Source organism: Clytia hemisphaerica, unplaced genomic scaffold, assembly GCF_902728285.1.
Source record: "Clytia hemisphaerica strain Z4C2 unplaced genomic scaffold, Clytia hemisphaerica genome assembly, whole genome shotgun sequence".
Lineage (NCBI taxonomy): Eukaryota > Metazoa > Cnidaria > Hydrozoa > Leptothecata > Clytiidae > Clytia > Clytia hemisphaerica.
This window is the reverse complement of record NW_027104248.1, coordinates 378,815-402,671: the sequence shown is the minus strand read 5'-3', so window position 1 is coordinate 402,671 and position 23,857 is coordinate 378,815. Positions and strand designations below refer to the sequence as shown.

The window sequence follows — 23,857 nt, the reverse complement described above, 5'->3', positions numbered from 1 at the left end:
CTGTAGCTCTAAAACAACTGCAAACGAGTTTAAGATACTATGAAAATGATACATATAAATTGAAAATGTAACTGAAAAAAATTTTCAGTCCCAGATGCCTTTTGGTCCCTTTAATAATTGCCCCTTGGCACAAAAGGGAAATTCACCGGGGTGTTTTGAAACCACAATCGATTTGTAAGTGCTCTAAAGTAGGTTCGAAGGGTAGAGTTTTAACTCTGAGTTTTAACGCTAGACTTAAGACTTTAGGACCTTAGGATCTGAGGATCCAAAAGTTTAAAAATGGTCCAGTAGGGCTTGAAATATAGCCTAGAAACCAATAAATCCCTCCCAGATCGAAATAATCGATGAAATCAAGTTGAGGGCCTGAAATTGACATTCTCGCTCGAACTTCAATTTTCGAAAAATGGTAAATTAGCCAAAAGTGCAAATATATTATGGCACGGATTGTGGCAAATTTTTTTTCAAGAGGGATAAAACCTTCCCACAGCATAGATTTTTATCATGATTTAGAATATTTTCAACCTATTAGCTCTACCCCCAGTTCTATTACACAACACTCAGCCCCACTAGCAAGCTGGCCCCCGGTATTTTTGAAAAATACAGCCCCCAATCAAACAAAAATGGTTTAGCCCCCCTCCCCTAAACTCAGGGGGGTGCATTCTATGGTACAGCTACGGCGATCGAAATAAAGATATGGGAAAACTAGTTGCTGATTGGGCAACAAATCAGGCTACCACCCACTCTCAATCGGCCAACTTCGCTTTTGATAATATATTTTAATGATATTAAAAATACGACCTTTCTTTATTTGGTTCATGATAAAAAAGAGTCTTTTTTGTGTCCCTGTCTTTGCCTGAATAATCCAATAAGTCCAAAAAATCTAATTGAAACCGCAAGTTTCATGGTTTGTTCTGTAATATATTCGAGAAGGCACGAAAACATTGGGAGGGCTATTTTTAGAAGGTCAAAGGATGATAAAAAGTGGAAGGATAATCCTTTATCTAAATTTAAAAAAACTATTTCAAACAAACTATAATGACATGATAAAAATTCCTAAAAAACTCTATAAAATCTGTTAAAAAATGAACCTAGCCGAAAACTTAGACAATATCTTCAGCTCTATGATGTCTCAACGGTGGCAACCTCATCGTATTTGGTAAATGTACACTACTCTCCTGATCCTCGTAGGTCCCATAATGCGATCTATCACTGTCAACCATCCTGTCTTTTTTAGTCTTTTTCCCTTTTTTACGAACGCCTCCTCCTGAAGTAGAGGAACCCGTCCGTTTTGCTTTTGAAGTTCGTTGCGGTTTCTTTTTCGATTCGTTGTCACGTAGTTTTACATACCCGTTCCCTCGTTGTTCTTCACTGCCCCCGTCTATGCTATCATCTAAATCCGCGACAGGTTCTGGAGAGATTTTATTATTCTTAGTACCAGATGGTCTCTTTTTCAACGGCTTCTTTTTAGAAGGTGTAGTCTTTTTAACTGGTGTTTGCTGAGAATGTGTTGACGCTGCTTCTTCAGCCTGTTCAATGATGACATCATCCGGGGAATAGTCTTTCTCTATTTTATAGGGTGATAATTTGACTAGTATATCAGGGAAAGTTGTGCTTGATTTCTTGAACATCCCTTCAATAGAGTAAGTATTCATTAATGTTAGTAAATGTTTGTCCCAACGTTTTAAAAGTTCTTCCAGTTCGCTTGTCAACATTTTCTCTTCCTTTTTTAAAGATTTCAACGTGAAATTATTGATTGTTCTTTTGCGATGCAATCGCTTTCGTTTTCTATATTGTATCAACTCGTAAGTTCCACCTATTAGTAAGGACAATCCCAGGATGATTAAACAAGAATACAAGATCGGTTCAAACATGCCAGATTTAGTGGTAAAAATCAAATTGGCTGCGATCTCTGGTGATTGAAGTTCTTCCATTGAGCGGAAAGTATCGAACACAAAATCGTTAATATAATCCCGATGATATTCGATATATTCCAGTATTAACTCATACAAATCGCCCCTATAGATGGTCAAACCGAGATATGATTGGTCCATATCGGTAACTATAGAGTCAACATAAAGCTCGTCTGTAATTTCTTTTGAATGGTATTTAGCTGTGTAGATATCCAGCAGAAGACCGTCTATTCTACCATCGATGAGAGCTTTCGTCAGCTCTGGCACACTGTTTTGATATCGTTTGTCTGCATTACCTTTCATCAAAACCGATTTCTCGAACACTCGATCCTTCAATAAACCAACCCGCCCTTTATTAACTGTTGGTCTTTGAGATGCCGCTACTGTGGTGATGGCGGTTGTCAGGGCGGCAGTTAGTAAAGCACATATGGTCATTCCGCAAAGTATCCAGAATACGGATATGAGACGACCCGGGACAGACCGCGGAACTCTGTCTCCGTAACCCACGGTCGTCATACTGATAAACGCCCACCAAAAGCCTGAAAAATAAAAAAATGTTCTTTACTTAGTTTTAGTATTACAATATGAGAACTCGACAAAGATTTTAAATTAAGAAGACATTTTCAATACTCTCATCCATTGAGTTTCAAGCCCGAAGGGCTAGAGGTCAATCTCTAACCTTTCTCAGGCAAGAAAAATTGAAGCCTTAAAATATGCGCCGTATTTTTGATGACGGATTGAATCTAGCAATTCCTTTGTTTTCGAGTGATATATTTTTCGAAATTAAGCGGTAAATTTTAGTTTCAATCTGTCATTTGTGTAAAAACCAGGCGGGTCGCTCAAGGCCGCGCAACTTTGGTAGGATTTGTTGGCTTCAAATCCTACCAAAGAGATTGACCTCTAGCCCTTCGGGCTTGAAACTCAATGCTCTCATCATCCGGGACGAGATGGAGTTTTTACAAGCTCTTATTTGATTTGGTTGGTCGTTAACCAATAATAAAACAATTTTGCTACTTTTTCTAAAGAACGCGTCATTTTTATTACTTCAAATGGCCAATTATGAAAGTATCTTACAAAAACTTCATCTCATCTGCATCATCCAAAAGGGCAAAAATTTCATCATTATAAAGTCATTAGTCAAACTGTTCATCTGTAATGATTGCTAGCATTGTCGACTGAGCTTTTGGCCGTATAAAAGGTTCCTTAGAATCAATTATAACAAACCAAGAAATCACCAAGTTACTAAGTTACCAAGTTACTAAGTCAGTATCAAAAGAACTACCTTCAAAAGCACCGCTGACAAATCTTCTCGGGAAGTGTTCTTTATTCCACCATGTATCCACAATCCAAATCGCAACCCCGGCTGCAAAACATAACAATATTGCTACCCCGAGCAATGGCCAAATATCAATGATCGCCATGACAACCTCATGTGCAAACAATGTCGCCGAAATGGATGATTTGATAATAAACATGGCGGAAGAGAGCTGGATGACTGGGATATTCAACATAGGTAGAGTTGAATTGACCTGAAAATGAAGTTATTATTATCACATCTGAACTGTGTAAATTTGTTTACGTATAAATAAGGTATCTTTGATGAAACTGAAAAGGTCAAAAATAGAATTTTAAAAATTTCTGTCGGTAACCATCACCTATAGACCGAATCCGAAAAATCCAGTTAGGAATAACCATGCAAGTCTGTTTCTAACTGACATAAAGTTTCACCCAAAAAATTGAAGCAAAAATTTAAACTATGCACAGGTCCGAACGAATATTCACAACCTTGCACAAGTAAAATGTAACTAAAATCCGTACATATCAGGGGGGGGGGGGTGAAGCAGTTAGTACAAGACATCATGCCTACTAACTGCTTTCTCGGAAGAAGTTAGTAACACCACCACCTTGGTACACTTAGTACAGTTAGTACTAACTGAATTTAGCCTTGAAAAAGGCTTTTGACCTTCATAAATTCAATAAAATAAATAAAAATCAAATTTAATATCTTAAAAATGATTCAATATCCATAGCTTTCAATAGGAAAAAACAACATTTTAGAAAATCAAATTTCTATTGCAACCAGCAAATTGTTTTTAAGATTTAAAAAAAAAATTTCGAAAATTTGAAAAAAAAATCTACTTCCCAAAAAATTTTTTTGGGAAAATATGGTCTTTTTTTTTTATTTTCTCACAAAATCCTATTTTTTACACAATTAGTACCAAAATTTGGCAAATTTTTAGCAGGGGACCACCCTTTTTTGCAGTTAGTACATCTGAGTACTAAGTGATTTTATCCAATTCATATGGCACACCACCACGGTACTAACCGGCATGATGTCTTGTACTAACTGCTTCACCCCCCCCCCTGTACATATATATGCTGATCGTTTGTCGTTCGTAAAAATAAAAAAAATAAAAAGTCATGCGGAATCGGTCTGGTTTATGACCAAGCATGCAAATAGATAAGAGTCGAACTAATAAAAAGTACATCAATCTATATCTTGAAGGAGAAATTTCATGTTCACAGGATGCTTGCTGTTTTTAGAGTCCGTAAAATATTCTTAACTTGTTCCTAATATTTAATTTACTTTGTTCTTATAAAAAAGTGTACACTGACCTGATACTGGCGTCCTTGACTAAAGGTCGGCAATATAATGTCACTTTCTTCTTTGTTTTCAAAGGAGATCAACTGTGTCCTATTCTCTACGTATTTGAACGTAATATTCAAACAGTTGCCACAGCATTCTGCCAAAGCCACCGATATGATTTGTTGTAATAATCCAGTGGTCGGCCAAACTGTTTTATTGAGAATCTGAGCGCTGGTGAAAGGCTGCATTTGCATCCAAGATATTATAACGCTTTGATTGCAAATAGGTTCGACGTCTTTGGAGCATGGTGTTCGCCACGCTTTGGCGTATATGTCATCGTTGTTCGGATTATCACGGTCGAATCTGAAATTTGATTTGCATCTTGGGCGAGATGCTTTTGTCATGGCAACGATAACCAGAGCCGCAATCATCAATGAAACAAATTTCAACATCATTGTATATCTTTTGATTCTTTCTGTTCCATACAGACAGGGTTTTCAATTAACTTTGTTTTTTCGTATGCATATTGTCTGCCAGTCTAGAATACTGAATATTTAGAAATATCAAATTGAAATAAAAATAGTGCAACCCTATTGTAACTTAAATCAGATCGTGATTGTTTTCTGTCCACCACGGTGAAGCTCTTTAAGGTGATCGGTATAAAAAACAAAAGAGTCTGACGAATCAGCTCAATTTCGTTGGGTCTGCGCATCGCTTTAAAGGGACTGGGGATGACAACAAAGTTAAGTATGGTGTTGAAATAGGACGCTGTATCAGAAAAAAGTTCAATTTTTGAAACAAGATTCTTGTTATTAAATTTACTCGGTCATTGATTTTTCAGTGCATTCAAAGGTTTACCGTACGCGTAAGAAAATTATGACCATCTGTTATCAGGTAACCTGCTGTATCCATTGTAAACAACGTCCAAAAAACGTCAATATTTAGAAGATAATTTTTCTATCAAAAAGTACTCCAGAAGCAAAACAAACACTGTGATGTCTTTGAGACTGATATATTTGCCTTTAAGGACCAAAAATATCCCTATGAAAGATTTATTATTTTCTCTCCTTTTTTTCCAGAAAAGATTTTGAGCCCTCCTACACTCTCTCTGTGTGTTCTATTTTTTTTCATCTATATAACTTTTTGTACTTTTTTTGAACTAAATTCTTTCACATCTCTACTCTTCGAAAACCTTTAGCAAATAATTTTTAATTTAGTTACGACTACAGTATTGAAAATACAAAGGTTATCGATTTCAATCTACTGAATTTACCGTTTCATTTCTATCAAAACTTCTCACCACGACCAGTTAGACCTTTGATTCAAAACAGGTTAGATTTTTCAATAACAAATTGAATTGAATTCTATCCCTTTTTCATTTAATTTTGATGAGGTTTACTTCTTTGAAAAATGGCGAATTTTATAAATGTTTATTCTCTGATTTGAATCAAATGAATATAGAAACCCACGTCTCACCACAACCAACAAATACCGCGTACAAATTTACATATTTGTAGTAAACACTTGCTTAAGCGGGCTAAAGCCGAATGCACTTTTGTTGAAGATTTGAGGTATAGAGGGAGCTAATCTAAAGAATCCTACATTTGCTAAAATTAGACAAAAAGAATGACAAATCCGCCATCCACAACCCATCCACTCGGATAGTTTGTCCACTTCAATGTTTTGATTTCTCTTTTGGACTAGCTGCATATGGTTTAAAAGAACGACAAATTGCGCATGCGTGTTATAACGCAGGATTCTTTACAGGAATAGACTGATCAAATTAAATAGTGCTTATTGTTTGTTGAATTTGTTGCTGGAGATACTGGGACGACACTCTCAGCGGACCCAAATTTCACGCCATCACGCCTAAAAAAACTCGATTTCACGATCACGCCGCCACTTCATTTTCATGCCATCACGCCTTTTTTTCAAAATTTCATCACGCCAACCGCTGGGGGGGGGGGCTCATTCATAAAATCAGTCATAAAATGAACAAAATATTCCAGCGTAAGAAAACCCAAAACAACAACAATCGACAACCACCTAAAAATCCATCGTTAATAAAAAATACAACCGAGGCCATCAGAGAAAATTAAAAGCAACTTGTTTAAACAATTCACTCACGCTACAACAGAAATGAAAATGTGTTCAGCTCAGAGCATATAAAAAAATTTTAGAAAATTTTATTTTATTCAGATTTGTTTTGATTACTTCAACATTTCTGCAATGTTTATATTTACTTCACTGTATAAACATTACGTAACCAAATTTCCCTGTTCTCATGTTTTTGTAATGCCAACTTATTTATTAGAATTTGAAGTTTTAAAAGTGATATTCAGGTCCTTTATAATAACATTAGGCTCGATTGAGACTAAAAGAAATCACCGAGAACGATTTTACATGCTGACTAAATGTGGAACATGGGTTTAATTGAAAATAGCCTAACATTTCATACTAAAAATCATGAAAAATTAGAAAACTTTATTGAGTTAAGCCAGCTTGTTTCTTATGAAAAAGTGTTTGTTTTGAATCTACGTACTTTCCCTCGATTCAAAACATGTTGGTATGTAACACATTAAAAAGCAAAAAAAAATTATTACATTTTCTATGCATTCAATCTCCCTAATTTCAATCTACAATATCCATCCCTCTCTCTCTATGTAAAATGTGTCCCAAAAAAAGCGGACAAATTTTCCATAAAAATAAGATTACATTTCTCTGTTCAATCAGGTTCAATCAATAGATATTCAATTCCAAATGTAAAATGTGTCCCAAAAAAAGCGGACAAATTTTCCATAAAAATAAGATTACATTTCTCTGTTCAATCAGGTTCAATCAATAGATATTCAATTCCAAATGCAAAATGTGTCCCAAAAAAAGCGGAACTTTATTCCAACCCAGTTCCAACTGACTGAACTTTTATGAGTTTTTTTTCGCTCACATTTAAAATCAAAGACCAGGTCACTCAACCACTTTCGATATAACTTACCCTTTACTCACAAATAATAGCAGGTGTTTTGCTCATGTTTTGGCTGTGTAAAATGATTTGTTTTTATCACCAGATCACAGAGTGGAGATAATTATCAAAGTATTGTTTCGAGGAATATTATTTCTCATATCCTTCATATTATTTCTTGAAATAATCCTCTTTCTTTTATCTTTTTCACTCCAAATTATTTTCTTGCTTTTCTATGAATAACGTATCAAACGTAGACAGTAGAAAACTTTACATAACTAACCTTTCTTTCTTGATCATGAAAGTTTTCTTTATCCGCATGAAATTAGTTTTCTCTGAATAAGTATTCATAAATGAAACGCTAATTAATGACATTTTTAAATTACTTTCTACTTAATTAATTTGAAATTAATTAAAGAGGCTTCATACGATGACCAGTAAGTTTGATAAAAGTGGGTCTCCATAGTTTGAACCGCTATAATCCGAATGTCTCTAAACTGGCCAAAATCGATTTAAGGGGGTTGCGCTTACTTCAAAACCTATTCAACTTCAATATCCCCCAAATTCGAATGACCCTCCCTCCCCCGGACCTATTCTACTGTCTTTGAGTTAGGATGAAAATTTGAAAAATGATTTGATTGCAATTTTAAATTCAACATTTTTTTTTTAAGGATGAACTCAGACGATTGTTCAGCGGCATTCCGATCAAATATATCGGAAAATCGAATAAGTAAGTACAACATTCATCCTTAATATTTTTTTTGACCTACCCCGGTGGAGGTCCTATAAATTAACCTCTGTCCGTTCGTTCGTTCGTTCGTTCGTTCGTTCGTTCGTTCGTTCGTTCGTTCGTTCGTTCGTTCGTTCGTTCGTTCGTTCGTTCGTTCGTTCGTTCGTTCGTTCGTTCGTTCGTTCGTTCGTTCGTTCGTTCGTTCGTTCGTCCGTCCGTCCCTCCGTTCGTTACCAACTTTTCTCGAGATTGGCTCTTTCATTCTTTATGATTTTTTGCGCAAAGATGCATAACTATAAACCCTCGAATGTGAAGACGGGCCCAATTTTCGAAAAAAAATGTTTTTGGGTAAATTTGGGCCAAAAAAAGGCTTAAAAACGGGTTATTTGGACTATGTGAAAAATTGGATCATTTTTTTTTCTGATTTTTTGCATGAAAGTAGGTCTTCTATAAGAATCACTATTAACGATAAGCATACATCAATGTTTTTAGTCAAATTACTAAATTTTTTTATGAGATGGATGTTTTTTTTGCTCATGAGGGCTTAATTTTGAAGAATATGTGTGTTTAGACATGAAATTTTGGTTGCTTGGCGTGCTTTTATAGAAAAACTGGCCAAATTTGATATTTTTTTATAAGCACATTATCAATTACTTAGGTATTAGGTTTTCTCGAGATTGGCTCTTTTATTCGCTTTTTCTCGATTTTTAGAAGAAAAAAAATTTTGGGTCAATTTCAGCTAAAAAACGGCTAGAAAAAAGGTTTTTTTGGACTGTATTATTGGATCATTGTTTTTTTTTGCATGAAAGTAGGTAAAATATGGCTCAAGCAGATTTATGTAAAAAAAGTATTTTTCAGCTCAAAAAACGCATCTTTATCTATAAGAATCGCTATTAAGCATACATCAATGTTCTTAGCCAAATTACTCAATTTTTTGATGAAATAGATGTTTTTTTTGCTCACGAAGTCTTGAATATAAAAGAATATTTCAAGAGCATGAAATTTTGGTTTCTAAACGTTTTTTTAAAAAGAAACAATTGACTAATTTTAATAGATCGTCACTATTTGTGTTCTGCATGATTGTTTAATGGTCATGCTCACGTAGATATCAATTATATATATGTTAAATGCATAACCAGGTAGGTCCATAACATGGTTTCAGCCCCCCCCAGCCCCCCCCCCCAGAAATCTGAAGGGCACCTAGGCCAGGTTAATAGAGGGGGGCTAATGCCTTGCAATTCTTTGGGGTTACCTATTCATTAAGGGTACCTAGCTGTCTTGATGGAGGCTCTGGGGGTTGGTTATATTATTTTCCAAATCGAATATTTCAAAATATTTCAAATTATTGGATTTTTTTACCCCAGCGCCTAGTTTCCCATCCAATTTTTCTTTCGTTTCCCATCACGCCATCTGTTGCTATATTTTTCTAATAATGTGTGCGCTTCTCGTGCTACCGTGAGATTGGGTAACTTGCATCAGTGGAGGCTAACATGCATAGACCTCAAATAAATGACCTGGCTGGTCATTAAAATACAAAGTTAAATCAAAACAAAAATGGTAGAGTAGAGCTGCGAGCGGAGCTGCATAGTTTTATTTTAATGACCAGCCAGGTCATTCATTTGAGGGCTATGCATGTCAGCCTCCACTGATGCAAGTTACCCGATCTCACGGTAGCATAGAGAAGCTAAAACCTCAGGATAAGAGTATGCAAACATGGATAGCTAGTTGCAGGGCTCCCACAGCTCCTCAAATCTCCTCAATTCTCCTTAAATCTCAAATGTCTCCTCAATTCTCCTCAAATCTCCTACTTTTTCTCGAATTTCTCCAATATTTACTTCAAATCTCCTCAATTAAATTTGACCAAAAATAAAAAAACATTCAAGGTAGTATCACTGGCCTTTGAAAGATGTTTCGAAAGTTGATTTTTAAGAATAACATGCAAAATCTTTTGCTCGCTTCGCTCGCACATTTTCTTTACTCTAATATCATGTTTCCATTTACTCATTCTTTTTCAAAAACTCGAAATCAGTGGCGTTCTAGCAGGGACAGGGGCCACGACCACCCAACAGAGCTTTTTAAAGGGGGCGCTAAAGAGCAAGGGGCACTAAAGGAGGTTTTTAAAACGCCCCAATCTTAAAAATTATACTTTATGCATGGCTCCCTTAATTGCCGCCCAGGACCAATTTTACTAAAATCATTTTAAGTTACTTTCAATTTTTCTTGCTCGCTTCCCTCGCAATCTAGTTATTTGGTAATTTCTTTGAAATCTTGCTAATTTACAAGTTTTTTTGTGTAAAATGTAGCTTTGTTGAATGAAAACCTAACTGCGCCCCAAGCTGCCCCAAGACCAATTTGCTAACAACAATATTATTTAAAACATAAAAACTCAAATTTTCGCTCGCTTTCGCTATCGCAGTAAACAAAAATTTCTTTGAGTTTCTTTTTGATCTAGCTAATCTAAAATTTCTTTTTAAAATTGTCTCTTTTTCTTTCATGATTTAGGGTATCTTGGCAGTTCGATTTTAAAAAGCTTTAATTTTAGAATTTAAAAATCTTTTCAGGTTTTCAGCCACTGCTCCCCTTTAAGGATAATTACCTAGGACCCCTCCCCCAAGAAGGAGACTTTGGTAAACCTTTCCTTTGTTTAATTCGTAAAAAGCTCATTTTTGCAATAAAGGAGACAATCTCAAAAGATTTTTGTGCATCTTTCAGGAAGAGCCACCACCCCTACTGCATGTTTGGATGATGTCGATGTAAAACATTACCAAATTTTTTAATTGAGCAGTACAGTGTTGCTTTTTTAACAACAAAAAGCATCATTTTAACTTGACAAGTTTATTGTCAAGAAAATCTCCTCAATTTTTCTAAAAATATATGAAGAACTCCTCAAATTGTTACAGAAATCTCCTCAAAAAAGCGAAAAATCCTCCTTAATTCTCCTCAATTCTCCTTAAATTTGAAATTTTGAAAGCTGTGGGAACCCTGTAGTTGTGTTTTTGGCTCTATTTAACCGTTTAACACTCACACTCATAACTGATTACAATCTTCTGGTATACAAAAGAACAAAAAGTGTCAATTCAAAAAAAATTATCGGCTGAATGGGGTTACCTAACTCAAAGCAATTTCTCAAGGGGACCTAACTCCTGGGGGCACCATGCTTCAATGGGGGCACCTGAAAAGTGGGCCGAAACCATGCATAAAAGTATCACTTGTCTTTCCCTTGTTTTTGGACCTACCTCGGAGGTCCTTTAAATTAACCCATGTTCGTTCGTTCGTTCGTCTGTTACCAGCTTTTCTCGAGATTGGCTCATTAGTTTTTTTATGACTTTAGACACATAGGTGCAAAATGGCAATTCCCAAAATGATTTTTGAAACTCCCACCTCGGTTATTAACCCAGGGGGGGGGGGGTTAATGAGGGGGTTGAAAATATTTCGGACCCCCTTAATATTTGTGACCTGAGAGTAAAGAACAATTTTTTTTTAAATACATGTTTAATGCTGTAATGTATTCTAGATTTTTGACCGTACCGTATACATTTCTGTTCCTGAATGAACTTCTTTTTCTCTTTTAGTTCGTGTTTCATCTCCTTTTCGAACTATTTGTTGGCGTTCAGTGCTTGGATGAAAATGTTACTCAATCATCCTATGTTCGATTTCGCTCCGAGTATCGACCGAGAAATGAGATGGCTCTCTACTTCACATAAAATCATGGCGAAAGGCCTACCTTTCGAAAAACTACATTTGGTAAGTATGAACACGCGCCTTGGAACTGCCATTTCTCTGTTGTGTTAGAAGAGATCACCGAACAATAACAACCGTGGTCCAACTGCAATTTTTGCTCGCGGTTCGAAAAATTCGTTCGATTCTTATAATGGGCTATTTCAGAAATAGTCTTTTAAAAAAACCCATGTTGCGGAGGTGTGACGTTGGTCTTGCAAATAAAAGATCCTGGGGGTCTGTTTTTTTTTAGTTTAAAAATCCAGGGTGGTCATAAAAATGAGGTTGAAAATCCAGGGTGGTCAGAAAAATGATAAAAGATCTAAGGGTGTCCTGAATAATTGAAAAAATTCCAGGGATCACCTTTCCCAAAAGACCCCGTCACAACATAGGGGTACAAATCTTTCTGGAATAGCCTAATCTCTTACGAAATTGTTTTTAACTGAAAGGTGCCAAAAAGAACTTTTCGTTTGTTAATGTCATTTTGCAGGTCAACGTGGTTCAATTCTTTAGTCAAAATGCTACCGAAGATTTGTACATGATTGAAACACGTTATAATATGAGGTAAGTATCCCTTAAATTTTGTCTTTTAATTTATTGATTAGTAATTTATTAAATGCCCAGAAAAAAACAGCAGAAAGAGCACGAAAATGCGCCAGGAATGTTTCCCTGGGAATGAGAATTAGCCATCTTATAATGCCTCGAAAATTGGCTAGATATCTAGGGGGTTTCTAAAAATCTCTGTAAAATTTTAATGGGGATATGACTTTGCAAAAAATAAAATCAAGGTATTGGAAATCTCCATATTAGGGAAGCAGTGGCTTACTACAAAACGAGGGAAGCTGCAATGAAGAAATGTTCGAACGGACGCTCATCCATCAAATGTGTTGACAATCAAGAAGTCTTGGTCGAACTATCTATGATCAACGGTAAATATTTAAAAATTCGATTATTTGTTGATCAAAAAATTATATTCTTCAAATAGGGTCAGTAATCGAATTTTAGTTCTAATTCATGAGTTGACTGCGAGTGTTTGCTATGCGGGTTTTTCGGGTTCTCGTTATAATCTTTTTAACGAAACTTTCAACTATCTCTCTAGCACCACAACCAGTATCAATGGCTTCCATTACAAACACCTTAAACAACATCAAACTCATAACACAACCACCACCATTGATGCAACAACCAGCATTGCCTGGTCTATTGCCAACACCTTCACAACGACAATTTCACAAACAACACACAGTGTACGAGGTAGCTGACGAACGACCAGGGAATTCGTCACCTACACCTACAGAAGCTGAAAAAGTAGGCGACATTTCTTTTTTATCATTTTTCATGACCATTGCAACGACACTGCATCATTAAGCCAAAGTCTGATCTGATTGATTGTAAGTGACGTAAGATCATTCAGTACATCACTTGTAACCAATTAGCTGTTAGGTCCGTACAGGTCCGTAATGGAATCTCCGAAGACAATATCATAAAGCTTTTAGAGAGATTCTGGTACTTAGAAAGCTGATATCCTGACTTATAATTACAGGTATTTATTAATTTTTAGTTTTGACCCTTTATAATTCTTTACTCGTGAGCTTGTCCGAGGGTTTTTGCCTTGAGTCATCCGATAGTAGGCCCTTTTAATTCTGAGTATTAATAGTGTGTGAAAAAGCTTTTGAAATAATAAGAGCTTAAAATATCTTGGCTCTGGTTAGCTAAAGTTAAACAGAATACTTCTAAGAATGCCGTCATTTTTTGCCGACAAATTTGTTACACAGAGACAACACACAGGTGAATAATAAGTTAGTGTGTAATCTCGTCATCATTTGTTTAGATGTTGGAGTTTTTGATATTCAATATAGGATATCGTTTAGTAAAGTTTGGTAATCATTTATAGGCTTTAACAGAAGAAGAACAAAACATTGAGAGTTACATGACCCGACGCTGTGGCTTCATATTGAATTACAGGCAATCGAACGAGATGTTTAAAGTGACTTGTAAACGATCTGCCAGAACTGCTCGCAACGTGGCTGACCAGATTGATTTCATTGTGTCGCATGTTGAGGATGGATGTCGATTCTGGATCATGGTTATTGACCAGCAGGTAAAACATCGATTATTATCGGGAAAGTATCCCGATTGTATTGGGTGTATCGCGCTCTTATCATATGGGCAAAATCCAGTCTTGACGAAATTTACACATAACACATAACAATAAGTGTTATTCACAAGGGGATAATATGAATTTTGATTCTAAATCATGATTGTTGACCAGCATGTAGAATATCGGGTTTCCGTTTTGGTAAAATCGGATTGTTATTTTGGTTCAATCTTGATTATCATGGAGTAAATTGTCTTTACTTTATCGACATATTTTTGAGATTAAAATCGGTTCTATTTCTCGATATAATCAAGTTATTATCGGGGAAATTCGGGTTCGTTAACTCGTTTATTTTATGTCTGTACATGAAATATTTGCGAGTTTTCTCTTGTCATTGTACAATGGTAGAGCATCTGGCTACGGTTTGCAAGGTTGTGGGTTCAACCCCCAGCCAGGTCATACTAAATATTCCCAAAGTGGTACTTGATGCCTCTCTGCTTGATGCTCAACAATTGAGAGAAGGATCAAGGGTAGGTGGAGCAATCCAGGGAGAAAGAGTGGCCCCCTCTCCTACCTTCGGGTAGATAGCTATCGAAAGAGGAGCCTTCGGGTCGCCTCCGACTGCGGTCGCAGACTTACTTACTTACTCTTGTCATTAAAAAAAAATAGCTTTCGCCAGAGGGAAATCATCTTCTTGTAGGGGGAATTTTATCACCAGGCACCTGTGCTCTTACCTGACTTACATTCAAGAAACCTTGGAAAAATTTTGGCATCCCTTCGAAACCATCGTAAAGCATTACGTAATAGACCTATCCTATTTCATCTAGAGAACGAATTTCAACAAGCTGATGGAGATTGAACAAGCTTTGAGTGAGAGCTCACAGAAAATTCAACCACCTTCTATTAAACCAAAGCCGGGAACTCGTGGATGTGCTTTGTTTTCTGAAAGTCAGTCTTCATCTCCAAGATGGTACAGGTATGAAAGCACAGGATTAAGTTCATTCTGCCCCTTACAATCTCACCTGCTTTATTACGTTACCAATAGTTACGAATAATGAAAAGTCAATGAAGCACTGGGATCTAGGTTTTGCTGATTGTTGAATAGTAGAATGAATAATTCCGATTTGACTTCTTAATAGCTTAGGATGATGGTAAACAAGCATTGTAACCGTTCTCGATTTTACGGGAAAAAATACGGGTAATTCCGAATCGCTTGAGTCACTTCGCCACTCACTCATGTTTGAATTTGTGACGAAATTACACGCCCTTTCAATTCCACTTTCATTTTTTCTTGATCAGATGTTACGTTCTGCAAGACAAAGAAGACGAAGATTGTGAAACGATCACAGTTTTCTACGTTGATTGGGGAAATATTGATAATATTCCTTTCGAAAATTTCCGAAACACTTATCCTGATCAATGGAAACTGCCACCGCAAGCAATCCCATGCAAAATACACGGTATGAGATGAGAAAGTATTATATTTTGTTTTTATTTGAAGTACGAGAAGCATGGGAAAGTAATCTGTAGTGAGAAAGTCTTCGACCAGATTTCCTCACACTTCAATCATTTCGACCTAAAAAAATATTTTTTCACTGTTTACTATTTACCAGATTTCCTAGCGCTATTTAAATTTCCCCACTTCAAGGTTTTCAATGATATAATTCTGTTCTCATTTGATACCCTTATCCTCAGCATTTTAAACGGTGACTATCCGCTGCAAATATTACCTCCTTCCTATCAAAAAAAACAAAGACAAAATATCTGACTCTCTTAATTAGGCCTCGAAATGGCTCGTGAATTATCCGCCAGCAAGCGTGAACAATCTAGAGACAATTTAAGATCAGTGTTTCAAGATCAAATGATGAAAGCAACCGTTGTCAAAGATGCGGAGTACTCCCAGGTAAGGAGAATTAAGATCTGGTTATCCCGGTACTTATTTAGCTAATTCTTGACTCTGCAGTTGTTTGTGTAAACGATACATAGTGGCAATAGAAACACCGCGTGGTGATCTAGAGCTGAATAGCCCTTATGACTCCACTGCCACCTTCAGGGTAAACATTAAGCCCTGCAAAAGCTTTAATTGGAATGCAATTTTCAGATAGGAAGCGTAAATTGCCTTTTTTTTTCAGCGAGGAATGATATGAGTTAAAAATCTATTTTAAATGTAGATTCTGCTCATATGCCTTGTGTTAGCCAAAACCAGTAACTGATAACAGAGCTTTATACTAGTTTGAGTAAAGAAAACGATTTAGGTTGATTTCACACTCAAAGTTTCATGCCAACCAGGATGGCAATCTTCAGTGAAATCAATTGCACTGAAGATTACCATTCTGGATGGCATGTATAGTATAGGATTCTACTCACACAGAAAACTGCTTCGACTTTGAAGAAGATGATTTGTGAAATTCCCCTCGACTGCCACAAACAACGCCTTTCACAATTAGGGCGGTGCTCAGGGCTCATCCCTTAAAGCTAAAAAGCGTCAAATTTATTCCCAAGAATATTATTTCCTTTTACAGCCACATATTGTCGAGTTAAAAGAGCTTTGCACTCTGGAGAATAATCAAACATTTGACGTCAGCGAGTTTTGTTTATCTGGCATGGTACGAAGGATTGGGAGTGAGGAACAAGCCAATGAAGAGTCTGACGATTCATGGAACGAATTCTATTGTGAGTTGTTATTGTTTCAGTGTTAAAATTTCCTCCGTCTCAGTGAGCATATTAAAACTTCCAATTAGCGGACAGCTTAAAAGGCGAACACCTCTGATAAACGGACAATTCTATTGTAAGTTGTTATTGTCACAGTGTTGGATTTCCTCCGTCTCAAAGAGGCATTTTCGTTTCAAATTCTATACGATTCACCAAAATTTCTGGAATATGTCCTAAGTCCTAATTTGCTGTGTGAAATCCATTTTCCATACCAGACCAAAATCCTATAGCTTTGACCGCTGTTAGTTGGTGTGATGGTTATTTCCCATATTCATGATGGGAATCGTTGCAATGTCCTCTGACATTACATCATGGACCAATCAATCAACCAATCAGCTGTTGGGTCCTTGGAAGACATTGCAATAGTGCATATCGTCGCAGTAAAATAAGAGTGCTTTATGTCCAAAATCACTGTTTTGCAGAAATCGAGTTTAAAGTTTTCATTATTTGCTTGAGCCTAATGACGAAGACTTATTGTAAAATTTTCAAGTGTTTTCACTAATTCTGCCTTTTTGGTAGTTGTGTATCACATTTTTGAAAAAAAAATCAATGAGTGCGCCATTGAGTGTACCATAATGGCGCGCATTCGTCAACAGAAATGGACATAAGGCATTTTTCTTCTATAAATTTCACTGGAAAATAGAATTCAGTATAAATTGCTTAATAAAAGTGATGAAAACAATCCCACAATTTCAATTAAGAAACTGATAAACAAAAAGCAGGTAGGTATAATAAGTTTCTAGTCGTTTTATATCAAGAATCTATTCTTAATCTATCAATTCATAACATTTAAATTAGCTTAAGTCCACTTTATTCTAGCACATGTAAAAGTAAAAAGCCTTATGTCCATATTTGGACAGCTTTCTCCCAAATGAGATAAAATCCAAGAAATCTAAAGTCACCATTCAAAAGAGCACAGCCTTGTGTCCCAAAAAATGTAATAAAATTTTTTTTCAAAAAATGGACATAAGGCACTCTTATTCTACGATATCATGAATACCAGTTTTTATTTCCTGTTTTATTGATTGTGATTGAACTGTGCACAAACGATCTGTTTAACAGCTAATCTTTGAATGGAAAAGAATGAAACTAATGCAGACTAATAATGGCAAACGACCGAGCTATTTTGGGAGCTTCCTTATAAAAAAGTCACGTCGTGAATATCATGAAATTCAAAGATAGTGGCGTTCATTCTTCGATGCAAAGGAATTTAGCGTTCGAGTTATTCATGATATGCACCATTGCAATGTCTTCCATGGACCCAATAGCTGATTGGCTGAGATTGACGTATTGACTGATTTTGTGTCACTACAACCAATCAGCTGTTGGGTCAATGATGTAATGTCAGAAGACAATGCGATGGTGCATATCATGAATTGAATACAAACACATGAGTTGTATATGTGTACAGAAGATTTTTCATAACTCGAACCTGTATGACTTGAATGTCTTCTTTCCATAAGGTACCTTAAGCCATGATTCGAACAAATTTGTGTTCCCCATGTATGTTCGAGTTATGGAGACTCAATTGTAGTAATCTCTCCACTTATTTTTAGCACAAGAAGATGAGAAAAGAGCTGAAGAAGAAAGGAGAGATGAAAGAGAAGAAGAAGATGAAAGAGAAGAAGATGGTGCTTCAACCACCAGCAATAAATCTTCACTTTTCCCTTACAATTTCGAACAATTAGTCTTTGGTATGGTCTCCGAGGTAACAAGCGTCACTATTTCTCTATACACCTTTTTAGTTATACAGTGGAGTCTCTATAACTCGAGCATGCACCGGGAATTCTTTTCGAGATATAGAGTAAGTTTTTTGAGGCACTAGTACACGTTTTTTTTACTGCAAGATTATACTTTATAAAAAAAAGCTCCTCAAAAATGCCAAATACTTGCTTGAGGTATGTATTACATGCTAGATTTCGGATAGGTTTGAATCCAAACCTAAGAATACCGTAAGAATATTTTAGGATGATTTTTACCTAAAAATTAAGAATATTCATGATGAATTGAAAAAAACACCATTTTAATAAAAAGCGTATAACTGGAGGGACACGAAAACTCGAGTTATGGAGTCTCTACTGTAGTGTAGGCAGGTATAGGGAAAATTTTTGTCAAATTTCTTATAGCAGGAATTTCCACAAACTAAACCGCGGTATATCTTAAACTAGGCTTTTGGTTTTCAAGATTTAATTCTGGATGAACTGAAAAAGAGATGAAAATATTATGGTATATTTATTTTTATAGGATACTTATGTATCTACAATCACTGCAATAATTTTTGGCAGTAAACACTGATTTTTAAATAAACTTTTATCCCCCCCCCCGAGCTTTAATGGTTGAGTCTGCAGCCCTGTTGCCTTCTTCAACCATTGAAAATAGGGGGGATTTAGGAGAGGGAAGTGAGTAAATCCAGTGTTATTTTGAGGCTGGTGGAAATATATTATTGCACTGATTGCAGTTACCTTCCTTTCTTTATTTTGAATTGGTTGGCAATTACTTATTCTTCTTCATACAATTCATAATTTCATTCTGTATAGGTTCATAACGCCAACTTGATATACCTTCAACTTGGCAATTTAACATCTTTGAACGATTTGGAGAGGGAATTACTGAATCTGCAACTATCAAAGAACGAGGTTCGATGACATTTCAATTTCATTCTTGCAATTCTGAGAATGCTCACCGTTCTTATGTTTACTCTGTATTTTCATTTTTAAAAGTTCAGAATCGCGAAGAACGTTGATTCAATTTATATTCTATATATTCAGTAAATACAAGTTTTTGACAATAAAGTGGTCAAACAAATGGTTAAAAAGCAACGAATCAATATTTCGGATTCACCGCGGCCTTTTTTCAAGTTTTTCTATCGTAAATGTGTTTTAAACAACACAATTAATAAGCATATGAAATTTTAACAAACCAAGAAAATTTGATAAGCGTATGAAATTTCAGTGGCAGCCAATTTGGCGGGACAAGCTGGAGTTTTTACAAGCTCTTATTTGATTTGGTTGGTCGCTACATAGTATGCAGAGGGGTCTGAACCCCCCCCCCCATTAATATTTCATCCCCCCTATAAAGGTATCCCCCATATTTTCAAAATTTTTTGATCCCGCACCATTTACAGGGGTCCGAGCCCCCAGCATATAATTTGTACTCCCAGTATTGGGGAAGAATTTTTATTGACTTAAATCAACATAAAACATAAAAAACAAATTTTTTAACCAAAAAGTTACTGTCCCCCCATTTTTATTTGATCCCCCCCCCTATAAGCTCAAACCCCCCATTTTAACTGGAAAATTGCCCATCCCCCCCTATAAAGCCTTCCTTGAAAACTTGGATCCCCCCCCCCCTTAAAAAAGGGGGGTTCATACTATGCGCTAAGATGTAATAAAAGAATCTTATTACTTTTTCTAAAGAACGCGTCATCTCTATCACTTTAAATGAAAATTAGTGAAGTATCTTGTAAAGACTCCAGCTCATCCCAATTTGACAACGCGTGTTTCAAAATTTTCTTGTGATCCAAACCATCAGCACATCAACCTTTAACTTATATTTCTTCCAGGGACGTTTGGAAGTCAACAAAGGAGGTACTTTTCTGTACAGTGGCAATGGTTTGAGACGCCGTGTCATGGTGTTGGAAGCCGATCAAAAATCCGCCACTGTAAGACCATTTATACATGTTTAAATATCGTATTATTGTAGTGTGATGTCACTCATCCCGTTCTGCGCCTGTGACGAGCTATATGTTCATCGCTATGTGGCATCACTATGCATCATGGTAACTGTGTCTCGCGTGCACGGAAGCAGCGGTGTCTGGACAGCGCTAAGAGTTCGAAAAAGGAGGAATTCCTACTTCGCAAGGAATAAGACTCATTCCCTAATGGGGGGGGGGCTCATATCATCATTTTTGTAGTAGATCGAATCTGTTCTTTGCATTTAAAAATAAAGTTTTTGCTTTTAAAGACATTGTCTAATTTAGATAGACAGTCTTGACGTTTTCCATGGCCAGCAGGTTTTGACTTTCTCCAGAAACTGAACAGAACATAAGAGGAGAAGGGATCAATCATTCTGAGACTTAAATTATTAGTCCAATAAGGGTACCGTATCGAAATTCCATTACATATGATAATCTAGACGGCTTTAAGAAAGTTTCCACTCTTAATTGCATGCGTATTTTTAGGCGAAAGTCTTACACGTGGATTACGGGGCAATCGAATGGGTTCAAACGAGACAATTACACAATCTTGAAACAGCGTTGAAAAACCGACATTTTCAAGCACGACCTACAGCCTTGGCCGGTCTCAAATATCGATCCGTATCTGATGTGACGAGCTACGTTAAAGATTACGTGAAAAAGGTAACCTACTTCTTTTATGATTAGGAATAGCTGCATTTTAGATAATCTAACCATGTTAAACGTTAGCCCTTGACTCGATAATCATAAATAAGGTACAAGACCATATAAACCATCTTAGCTACTCAGTTATGGCTTGGGATTGGGATCAAAACTTTTAACTTTAAATAATTTACAAAATGAATGCTCTACCCGTTTAACTGTTGTTTTAAAAAATGCATCTGGTTCTAAAATGAAACATTATTTTACTCTTCTACTGTGTTGTGTGTCCTATTTTCGAACGTCGCTGCGTTCTACCATAGTTCTACACTTTCTCTAACCCTAGAAATTGAAGCAGTAATATCGTCAAATGTTTTTATTTCAGCTCATTCGTGCTTTGGTTGTACAAGAAAACGAGAATGGGAAGTTATTTGTGGAGCTGTTCGATGCAGAAACAGGTGCAAGTTTGAACAAGCTCTTGATACAACGTGGTCTCGCTGATCCAGCTTCTTCAACCGGTGTGGACGGAAATGAGCGAGACGAAACAGCGAGTGTTATCAGCGTCCCAAGACATGCAAAGCAAGGTAAGCTCCTTTTTGTCGTCAAGGAGAAACCCTTTGATGGGCAATACGAGAAATATTTTAAGAATGAAAATTATGATTTCTTGGAGGTTTCGAGACTGTAGATATTTATTCTGCGTATAGTTATTAAACATTTCCATAATTTCTTTCTCTTCAATTTTCAAACTTCGTTCATCACGTTTCTAGTTAACCAAGTCCGAAATCACATTGGCTAAGTGCGGCTAATGGTGATATAGCGTTATCGGTGCTTTTATGTGCTATTATATTTTATGTTTACGATTTTGAAATCTGTTTTTTATGCTTATGGTGATACAGTCACAAGTAACTATCCGAATAATTCTATGACCGAATCTAATCATTTTAAATTTCAAGGCTAGTATATCCCAACAAATCTAGTCAAGACAATGAAAATGTGACTGCCACTATATTTTCATTTTCAGTTCCCCAATCATCTTCTGCTTCGTCTGCCGGCTCATTAGACTGCAAGGCAAAGCAACAAACTGTTCCCATAGCAACTAAAAATAATTACAAGGCGGAAGATGTGAAAACATGGGTGGACCAACATTCTCCGCCCAAAGAGTCTGAGGAATGGCGATATCGACCAAGCACTCCGCCTTTTCCACCCCCAGATATTGTGTCTTCCAACACTGTCAAAGCGTCAAATAATCTCAAAGAGGGAGTTCAATTGGAAGGACGTACCATCAAATTAGGTGAAGGAGAGTCAAACGAACTCCATCTTACAGAGGGGAATAAACTAGACTCGGAGGAAGTCGAAGCACTTCAGAAGCGTTGGGGAGAAGAGAAGAAATCGTTAATGGATGTTCAAGATAAGTTGCAACACATGTTGAGTCTAGCGCCCGAAGAATTGAAAGAAGCGTTCAAGGAGAAAAAGAAGGAGAAGTTGCTCCTTATGCTCAGGTAAGAATACTTTGCATATTCGATCTGTACTATTTAGACCATATTCACCCATCCTGGTTCTGTGAGTTGCCGAGTTTGTGAACGTAACCTTGGAATGTAACTTGGATATTTTTAACCAATTCTGAAACATTTTATAGAGATAGAGACCTCTAGTGTAGTGATGAGCAGACCTCGTCACGCCTCCACGCAAATACTTTTGCTCTCGTCGTGATCAAGAAAATCACTAAGGTTTATTCGTCACGCGAAATAAGAGCATAATTCTAAATCACGCTTCAAAATTTTCCCAAATCATGCATCATGCTTTAACCCTTACGTATGTAAGTCTCCTCAGCAAATATCTTTCTAGCTTCACACACCGAAAAGATATATCCTCTGAATTTTTATTCTCTTAGGATGAAGAACTTGAGAGCAGAATTGAAGAAAGTCGAAACGGAATACTCCAAGGTTGTTCAAGACACGGAAGACTTACTCGCTTCTATTTAATAATAAACTTCATTGAGAAGATAAGTAATGGTTTTATTTGTTGTTGCTCGTGTCAGAACGGAGACGGAATACGCCAATGTTGTTCAAGACACGGAAGACTTACTCGCTTCTATTTGATAATAATCTTCATCGAGAAGATAAGTAATGCTTTTATTTGTTGTTGCTCGTGTCGTATCAGAATGGTATTTTTTTTAATCGCAGATTTTTTAAGTGAATCGTACTTGCGAATGAAAATGTATTTAATTGGGGTTTTTTGTCCATAATGTTGAATGTAGATTCAATTTATTTTTTGGTTACTAGACTTTTTAAGAGTTAGAGTTAGATATTTTTTTTTACATTTTATAAACTTTTTGCAACCAGTTAAACTACAATTTAAAAGTTTTTAGACTTCATTCAAAAGGACTAATTCCTACTTATGTCTACTCAAATCTTTCATTAAACTGACACCGTTTTCTTGGTGGTGTATTTAAATGGTGTAGTTGTAATGATGATAGGGGATACTACAGTGCGCTTTCACTAATTCGAACTTCCATTATTCGATTCTTTCTATAATTCGAACAAATTTTTAGTCCCCTTCAAGGGAAACCCTCGTAAAATACTTTCTATAATTCGAATCTCTCTTTAGTTTGAACATATCCGATTCTCCGTTTGAGTTCGAATTGACGAGAGCCAACTGTTGATTGTAGTAGGATATTGTTGTGTTTTTACATTTCTCAAAAAACTAAATTTTCTTTGTATTATTTTCTTAGATAGATTTTTATAAACTTTTTTTAGGTTCCCTTATTTTTTTGTATCTATGTTAATAAAAAGATGAAGATCTTTACTTGTA

At 36.2% G+C, this 23,857-nt stretch overlaps 2 protein-coding genes across 2 annotated transcripts in view; one reads left to right on the top strand and one right to left on the bottom strand.

The window, feature by feature from the left end:
* Positions 1–23,857, top strand: part of LOC136816441 (uncharacterized) — a 31,727-nt gene extending 7,870 nt beyond the window's left edge. The window contains exons 3-19 of the mRNA XM_067072763.1: positions 8,128–8,186; positions 11,759–11,930; positions 12,394–12,467; positions 12,714–12,832; positions 13,003–13,211; positions 13,798–14,004; positions 14,829–14,977; positions 15,301–15,461; positions 15,783–15,904; positions 16,524–16,674; positions 18,270–18,421; positions 19,251–19,349; positions 20,276–20,374; positions 20,894–21,070; positions 21,432–21,630; positions 22,068–22,545; positions 22,938–23,857. Coding sequence (XP_066928864.1) covers positions 8,128–8,186; positions 11,759–11,930; positions 12,394–12,467; positions 12,714–12,832; positions 13,003–13,211; positions 13,798–14,004; positions 14,829–14,977; positions 15,301–15,461; positions 15,783–15,904; positions 16,524–16,674; positions 18,270–18,421; positions 19,251–19,349; positions 20,276–20,374; positions 20,894–21,070; positions 21,432–21,630; positions 22,068–22,545; positions 22,938–23,028 — 2,718 coding nt within the window. The 3' untranslated portion in view covers positions 23,029–23,857. The remainder of the gene's footprint in view (positions 1–8,127; positions 8,187–11,758; positions 11,931–12,393; positions 12,468–12,713; positions 12,833–13,002; positions 13,212–13,797; positions 14,005–14,828; positions 14,978–15,300; positions 15,462–15,782; positions 15,905–16,523; positions 16,675–18,269; positions 18,422–19,250; positions 19,350–20,275; positions 20,375–20,893; positions 21,071–21,431; positions 21,631–22,067; positions 22,546–22,937) is intronic.
* On the bottom strand, positions 811–5,045 carry LOC136816440 (uncharacterized). Its single transcript, XM_067072762.1, has 3 exons — positions 4,527–5,045; positions 3,193–3,439; positions 811–2,449 (listed from the first exon to the last, which is right to left on the bottom strand). The coding sequence occupies exons 1-3, from the start codon at positions 4,950–4,952 to the stop codon at positions 1,101–1,103; spliced, it is 2,022 nt and encodes a 673-aa protein (XP_066928863.1). The 5' UTR covers positions 4,953–5,045; the 3' UTR covers positions 811–1,100.